General features: G+C 35.1%; 1 protein-coding gene across 1 annotated transcript in view; it reads left to right on the forward strand.

The window, feature by feature from the left end:
* Positions 1-7,143, forward strand: part of LOC140157831 (uncharacterized) — a 10,378-nt gene extending 3,235 nt beyond the window's left edge. The window contains 6 exon segments of the mRNA XM_072181078.1: positions 18-103; positions 319-518; positions 1,182-1,206; positions 1,208-1,289; positions 2,088-2,235; positions 2,601-7,143. Of these exon segments, the coding sequence (XP_072037179.1) occupies positions 18-103; positions 319-518; positions 1,182-1,206; positions 1,208-1,289; positions 2,088-2,235; positions 2,601-4,179 (2,120 nt within the window). The 3' untranslated portion in view covers positions 4,180-7,143.
* The last annotated feature ends 2,021 nt before the right edge of the window (positions 7,144-9,164 follow it).

Raw genomic sequence — 9,164 nt, forward strand, 5'->3', positions numbered from 1 at the left:
TATTTTAAACTTTTCAGATTATGAGATTGAACGCCAATTCTTCATGCGAATGAAATGTGTACTTGCGAAGAGAAACGCAGGTCTTACATCAGGAGGATACAAGGTAAGCTATTAGTAATCAGATGCCATTAGAATGTATGGTAGTTTATGTGTGAGAAAATGTATCCTTACTTTTATACCCTGCGGGGCTATAGTATATTGGAACTCCATAAGTTGGAACTCCATAACAACAAGTATACACCTGTTTCACCTCTGCAAATTGTATACATTATGGAATGCTTTATAACCATTAACTTACCTTTGAATTTTCTTACACAGGTGATCCACTGCTACGGCTACCTGAAAATCAAGCAGTACTCCATGGATGTCGCCCCCTACGACGGTTGTTATCAGAATGTCGGTTTGGTAGCCATTGGCCATTCACTGCCTCCTAGCTCCCTCACAGAAGTGAAGATGTACAACAATATGTTCATGTTTAGAGCAAGCCTTGATCTCAAATTGATATTCCTTGATGGAAAGTAAGTCAGATAGATATTATTATTATTAAAACTCATTGTTTTAGAATAAACTTGCTGAAGTTGCTGTTAGTTTATAGAAGTAAATATATTTTTACCCCCGCTTCGTCCTTCTTTTTCCTCTTATTTTTTATTATTATTATCATCTTCTTTTTCTTCAGCTTCCTTTTCTTCATCTAGTTTCTTCTTCTTCTTCTTCTTCTTCTCTTCTTCTACCATGTCTACTACTCATATTCTGCTTTCTCGTTTCTTCTCTTTCTTCTTATACTCATTCTTTTTCCTTCTGTTTCTACTCCTTCAATTTCTTCTTCTTCTCGTCGTTTTTCACTTCTTCTACTTTTATATCTTCTTACTCCTCTTCTTCGTTCTCCTCTTCTTTTCTTCTTCATCTCCCTCGTAATCTTTTCATTCTCACTTACCATACTTACTGATATAAGTGATCCTCAAAGTTATTTTACATTTTTGTCAAATTTGTATATTGCTTGCATTGTCAAAATTCTGTAAGACTTTAATAAAAAGTTACAAATACCCCCAAAGAGAAGATAAACTGCCATTTTTCAAAAGATTAAAAATAGAAACCAAAATTATGTAAATGTTCAGCATGTACATCAACATTGTCTAGTTACACCAACTAATTTCCATTTATTTATGTTAAAATCTTCACAGAGTTGCAGTTCTTACGGGCTACGAAACCACAAGATTTGATTGAGAAGACATTATACCATTTTGTACACGCCATGGATATACTTCACCTTCGATACTTTCATCATACTTGTAAGTAGAGTCATCTTCTGCCTGCTCTTCAAATATAGCCACTATTTGCTTATTCCATTTGAAATCCACACTCCCCCTGTGGAAGATTTAGCTAAAGTCTTCCACAGTGGGAGTATGGGTTTCAAATAGAATAGACAATTGGGTAACTTCAATTTGAAATACTCACACCAGTGGTGGAAGATATACGTAAAGCCATCTACAGGGGAGTATGAGTTTCAAAATAATTAACCCTAGCCAGTTATATTTGAAACACATACTCCCTCTGTAAAAGACTTGTCTTAAATCTTTCACATCCTAATCAAACAGAAACACCTGTACTGTAAGAATGAAATAGCATTAGCATTTGAAATGTTAGTAATTGATACTTTAAAACTACTATAATACTTGAAACACAAGACGTTAAAATTGTGATGTCAGATAATAATCTTTGCTAACACCTGTAGTGGCTTTAAGGTTAAGAAGTTAATATTCATATGTTTGGATGTGTTTTAATAGAATTGGTAATTTTATCGATAACATACTGGGTAAGAAAGGTTTATACGTACCTGTACTACATATCTTAATCTGATTTTCTTGCTTCAATTCAAACGAATACTGGACTTGGGTTTAAATCATAGAATATCATCAACTTATGTAAAACTTGAACAAAAATAGAAAGCAAATTACATGTTGTTTAATACTGTGGTGACTATATAGAAAATCGTTTACATAACTCGTACAAGTTCTCTTTTAACAAATAACGACATTTTGTGGATCATTCTCATACTTATCTCTTGTATTTTCCAATTATTTTTACAGTATTAGTCAAAGGTCAAGCCACAACTAAGTACTTCCGGTTCCTCTCCAAACATGGTGGCTGGGTTTGGATGCAGAGCTCTGCTACTATTGTACACAACAGCAGATCGTCAAGACCTCATTGTATCGTCAGTGTTAACACAGTGTTAAGGTAAGAACTCAGTAGTATCTGTAGAAAAGACAAACACATTATTATAGTTCTAAAGAGTTCAAAAAGATATTGAAATAAAATTACTTTTAAAAGTTGTTAGCTTTCAAGAGTCTATACAGTAAACAATGGTAAAGTGTTTAAACAATATTGAAAGATAGGGAGTTACAAGTTCTAGATGGTCGAACGTTTTGAAATATGAAATTCTTCCCGCTGTCTGCAAAAGAACTTACCGCCACAAGACACACACGACTTGGTGTGAAAAACTGCTTTCATGTTTTGAACTTGAGCTTGAGATAACTTATGTTTACCTTAAAGAGAAGTTAGGAAAGCACTTTTAACATACTGTTTTTTTTTTTTTTTTACAGCAACATTGAAGACAAAGAGCAGGTTCTGGAACTAGACCAGTTACAAGCCAAAACAGAATCAGCTTATGCCAGTCTCCATGAGAAAGTCAAACCAGGAAAATCCAGATCTGGAAAATCATCAAAACGAAGATCAAACGCTGAAAAATACAGTCCCTACCAACTTCCAACTCCTCCTGTAATGTATACCGATTCAGCTGCAGCATCGGCTGGCGAGTATAGTCAACACAGGGCTGCTGCTGCTTATGGACAGTACACTGCGTGTGAAGTACCGGTACCGGCAGCACAGTACGCTACAGTACCTTACCAGGAAGGTATTGATAGGTACAATGCAATGTATTCAGCTGGTTATGCTACGGGATATCAACCCAATGTTTATGCTGATGGTGCTTATAGTTATAGCAACTCGTTCGCTTATTCTAGCGCTGAAGCTTACGCTCACTGTATGAATGAGAGATTACAGTACAGAGGGCATTATGGCGATGAACGCTACTACACTTCAGATCCGCGATATTTTCATTGGTCACATGATACAAGTAGGTCCATGCTGACGCATGGCCTAAGTAGTGAGTCAGAAGCAAGGAAATCTACGCATGTGCAATCTGATGTCACTCAGTGTAATACAGCATCTGAAACTGGCCAATCAGATCTGTTGTTACAGCAATGTGGACACTCACAACTAAGTGCCACGTCGCCAAGTCATTCTCATATGACGTCACGATCACACATGTCAGATAGCAGGAACTCATACCACGCACAATCCCCGGTACAAACAGGTAGTCCTTCAAATACATCAGACATTTCACCTCATGGTTACAGAAGCCATCGGCAAAGAGATGGTCATGAGCCTTCCACAAGTAGCAGCAGCGCTGGCGTTGCACCACATACAAAATTTGACTCTTTAGTCCAAGCAACACAACACTTAGTTAAAGAAGAGCAACAGTGCAAAAAATCTCCGCAGGTAAGCGGTGCTAATGTCGTGCAATCAGATTCAGGTTATAGTCAGGCCAGTCCAGCAACAACAGCAGCGGGAAGAGAACAGGCTTGTCGGCAAGCAAGTCCAGCTCAAGGAGACACAATGCCAGGTCGTACTCCAACTAGTGCTAACTCTCAAAGTCTGGAAGCAAGTGAAGCTACTGATTCCAGGCGAACCACTGACTATACAACGACACATATGACTGAAATGCACCGCGGAGGTCCAGTAGCTGCATACTCTTCAGCGAACCAAACAGGACATGGCAGCCCTAGCTATCCTGTTAACCTCACCGTCAGGAATGAGCACCTCTCCCCTGATCACAATGGAGCAGACATTCCTGATCGTCCGGTAGAAGCCGCAACAGACGCGTTGACAGCCGCTCATTACGGTACCAAAGATCAATGTTATTACAGTGATACGGGTAGCAAAGGCTACCTGTCCAGTTTCTCTTTTTCTGACACTGCGGGTGCCATATCTGGACTGAGGCGCGGTAGCAAAGAGCATAGTTTCATGCACACAAATAGTGCAATATGTGATAGAACTGCTATGAGTTGGTATGGTAATAGTGCGCATCATAAGGAGCTGGCTAATGGATATGCCTATTGAACCTATAGAACAGACTTTGAACACAAATAGTTTTTTTAATATATTGTAAAGATTTTCATGTAATAGTCAGCGAACAATCAAATCAATAGTGCAAATAAATTTAGAGAGTTTGACTGTTTGAGACGACAGTTAATTTTTTAATATAGCCGAATTGAAATTGATGATACTTGACTTTTCAGTTGTTTAGATAGTCAAGGAGCCATTGTTTTAACCCCCTGAGCAATACCTGCTGATATAACATTACCTCTGATAGGTCAATTACATGATATCTTCACTTTAATCACCAATCAGAATGGAACTTTGCAAATAATTCAACCCAATTTTTTTGCGTGGTGAAATTATTCTAATAATGTTGCTGATTGGTCCAATTAATAATGAAATCTTCTTTTTGGCCAATCGGCAGGTAGTTCTCATGGGGTTAACTACAAATATAAACTTGTCAAAGATCAAAACCCTTTGCTGGTTTCTCTTGATAACAATACCTCAGACACAAAGAATCGTACTTGTAATATGGTTAAATGTATACATGTCAAGTGATAGTTTTGTGATCCAAATTTTTATTCATTTTTATAGCATGTGAGGAAAGCATATTTTGAAATCCGCTCATTTCCACTGGAGAATCCAAGGAGGGAGTTCGGAGCTCTCCATTGTATGCAGTAGAATATGCATAGAGACATGGGATTCTGTGCAGCATTTCATGTTCAAAACATGCAAGACTATCCTCCTGTATTCCCTACGTAATAAACATCAATGTTGACATGGGATGCTGTAATCCAATGGGCAGAATAACCAAGTTTCCATATCTATTAAAATGTGGTACATACTTACATAATGTTGGATGATTTTTCATTATCCTAGATCTGCCCTGCATTTCATACCTTATTACACGCACATCACCAGGTTATGTCAGTTCGGTGATGTGAATTCAGAGATTCCTCTGAATTGACCTGTATGTGGCTTCACATAGTCTTGCCGAATTTATAGTGTTGTTTCCAGGTGCTTATATAAAGTTGCTTATTTTGTTGTGGTTTAAACATTTCCTATGTGCTACAGCAACATAACATCTTTAAACAAAAAATAAAAAACAATGAAATAAAGTTATGCTACAAGTTTGTGCAGGTAATTATGCTTTATTGCAGCATTTTACTCGGTTTAAAAATGCACTGACGTAGTTTTGATCTGCACAAATGAATTTGAAGCAAAAAGCTAATTAACTATCTAATTCACTAAAAAAATTGCTGAAATGCAGCCAAAATTGAAATAGTGAAAACCATACAGTGTGTAATTTCACAAACGGGTCTGTGAATTCACATGAGTTTCTCCTCCCCGAACCTATGCTAAATGGACCTTTATATGGCAGGTGTTAGTTGAGCAAGTATGTCCTTAATCGTGTCTATAATATGCTTTTATTATCATTTTGAGTAATGAACAAGTTTTTACTTACAGAGGTAGTCCGACCAGAGCAGTTCTTCTGGGGTGAACCAAACCTGCCTGGTTATCAAATTAATCAGTGACAAGGTTATCTCTGAATTTTACAGGTGCTAATTGATTCAATAACATTAAAACATTAATTGACACCTGTCAAATTCAGCAATGACCTAGTCGCTGATTAATTTCATAACCAGGCAGGTTTGGTTTACCCAAGAAGAACTGCTCTGGCAGGTTTCCTCTTTAATCTGTTAAAGAAACAAAGTGTACATTATCTATTCATATTTTGAAGATGAATTTTATTGCCAAGCTCTAAAGTTAACTCAATATGATGAGGATTTTAAATAGATGTTTAACCGGCTCAATCAGTTTCGGATAACAATAACTATTCAAATAAAGGTTTTAACTTTATTTTATGTTTTATACACATTCTCAAACTGTTAAAGATATTTGTAACCAAACAAGAACTGAGAATTATATAAGGCAAATTTAAAAAAAAATCAGTGACGAAAGGTGGAAAACAATGATGAGTAGCAACCGCTGTTCTATTTTTTTTCTAAGTTTCTTTGATGCAATTTTATTTTCATATGTAAGGGAAATGTACTTGCAGTCACCTTCCAAAAATATAATAATTTTATCTAAAAAAAGAAATATGCTGCTCAAGACAAATATGTTTGACAATATTCATTTTTATTCTTTGGAACTGAATGTCTACAAAGTAATGCCACTTTGTCAAATATAAATCGCAAATGTCTTAATGTCATTTTATTGTCTCCTCTTTGATCTTTCGATTTTTTGAGCGAATCGCCAATACTTTCCCGTCGTTTTTAACGGTTGTAATTTTATATGTACGGCATTCAATGTTTTGAAACCCGCGCCATAAATGGGAGACTACAGTGACGATGTATCCAATGCCAAAAATAGTTTTAAGAACAATTTAGGCCAAGGTTTTTAAATAAAAGCTGTATATCAGAAAGTTCACTCTGTTTGTTTGATATTTAAATCTTAACAGTTCTTTTAATATTTTCTGTTATACAGACATGTGTGTATGAAAACATGAATAGTAAAATACTGGACCTTTTTGTCCGTAAATAGATTCATCAGATTTCCAGAAAATCAGTTAACAATGTTCATTTTTCACTCTGAAGAAGAATGTTGACAATGACATTCGAAACTGTCAGGTTAGTTAAATTTAACTACGTGGGTTTTGAAAAATGAGCATTGTTAGCTAATTGGACCTTTTTATTTTAGAAAACGTGGACGCCTTTTCTACAAAGATGTTTAATTTATGTTACATCTCCAAATTTTGAAATATAACTGCAATTAAATAATATTGCAGTGAAATATCAATTTTTGCATAATTTCAGTTGATATAATTTCAAAAGACAAAATACAAACTATTGTCCTGTTGAAGAATTTGAAGCCATAGTTGGCTAATTAAAATATGTAAATATGATATAAATAATTATACAAATGCTTAATTATTATAAATTGTGTACTTAAATTTGTGCCAATCAGGATTATGTGTTACGTGCTTTTAAGTGATAATAAAAGTTCGTGAATAAAACATTGTGTTTTATAAATTTTGTGTGCAGAGTGATTAATCATTTTTTGAGTTGTCATGGTTGTTGGAGTCATCATCAAGAAGTATTATCTTACAATAGAAGTAAAAAAATGCTTTGCAAAAATACAGGGTGAGTCAAAAAGCTGAATTTTTCAGTTGTTGAAACATTCTGTAATTGCTACACTTAATAGTCATCTTGTGGGAAAAAATCTTTTTACTACGATACTCATTTAAATTTGGTCCATGAGACACCAGTATTCTGTATGAAACCACACAATGGGCAATTTAACCCGACTTCAATTTAGTTCAAGCTAGATTTTTGCTTTCTTCCAATTTGTTTTTTAATGTTCAAACAAAGTTTCGCACATTTCTCAAGCTTTTCAAACTCAAACTCCATTCATTCATTCATTCATTCATTCATTCATTCATTCATTCATTCATTCATTCATATTATATTTCCATAAAAATCAAAGACATTACATAAAAAAATATATATAAACACGGTACATATGGAGGAAAAGGCTGGAAGACCAAAAAGGTCTGAAAGTTAGCCTTTCCCTGAAATCAAATGAAATTAACAAAATAAATCAACATCACATAACATAACCAAAAGACAAGGGAAGGGGAGGGGGGACGGTGCTCACAGTTCTTTTATGTCCTAACCAACTTATATTTTGCAATGACCTCCAATTCAATCTACACTGATTTCATTTCCACATAAAAAAACAGCCAATCAATATGTGAATTTCTTCATTCTGTTACTTTAAAGTTATGAACTAATAACACTTTACATCTTTCAAGTAAAGATAAATGTGAAAACAAAAAGAAGTAATGCTTCTTCCAATTAATTAAGACCAAGCAAGGCAAATGAATCCGTACTCACCAAACGAAACTGGCTGTTGTAAAACCATTCTTTGCAATATTTTGGCAAAGCGTGTGAAACAATCACACAATAATATTGCACAGCTACAAAATCCGGAAATTAATGATAATCATACTCTAAAGAAGACAATTATTTTTAACCAAAACATTGGCAACTCCCAGCCTATAGAACTCTCCTGAAAATGTGAAAGGTAAAAAGAACACTTTGTTTGAGGGGGGCTTTATTTCACCGTAAAACGGCGAATCTTTTAATTCCCATCTCTTCAGTAAAGGTCCCAATAATTTCGGAAATAGCCCATTATATGCTGTGATTGCTTGTAATTGAACCTCCGGCTCCTATGTGCTATGTCTACCACCTATAAAGATACCCACACCGCAACTAAGACAATTTTGGCCCTTTATTAACATCCAGGACCAAAAAAAATCAATCACACGTTTTCATAGCGGCGCTTCTTTACTATGCATTTGTTTTGATTCCATGTAACTTTCTCAAATTTGGAGATTTCATGCGCATAAAAGGAAGGAGAAATATCGTATAGAAAATCAGTCTGGTTATTTTGCTCCATGTACACCACAATGGCCACGTCCCATGCTGACAATAAAGGACCTATCATTAAGGGATGGGGTATGAACGTTTGGACAGTAATTATTGTTGGACATTAGAGCACATCAGACATATCGAATTGCATTCTGAATACGAAGAATGTCCTTCTGATATCAAATATTTTTGTTTTTTGAAATTCGCAATGTAATACACATTTTATGGCAAATGATTAAAATTGATATTTTTGATATTTAACAGTACTCGAAGTAAACTTTATAAATCTGATGATTTATACTTAAAGTGTATGTAGGTGGGATGAAAAGCCGACGATCAATTGGAAATTTTGACCTTTCGTATTGAAGATATGGATTTTTTTTCCAAAACACAAAAAAAATTAGGTCTTTTTGGAAGGAAATCCATATCTTCCATATGAAAGGTCAAAATGTTCAATTGATCGTCGGCTTTTCCTCCCAGCTACATGCACTTTAAGAATATATCATTAGATTTATAAAATTTACTTCGAGGATTGTTATAGGCCTATATCAAAAATGTGAAAAATATCAAATT

The sequence above is a fragment of the Amphiura filiformis genome, chromosome 7 (genome assembly GCF_039555335.1).
Source record: "Amphiura filiformis chromosome 7, Afil_fr2py, whole genome shotgun sequence".
NCBI lineage: Eukaryota > Metazoa > Echinodermata > Ophiuroidea > Amphilepidida > Amphiuridae > Amphiura > Amphiura filiformis.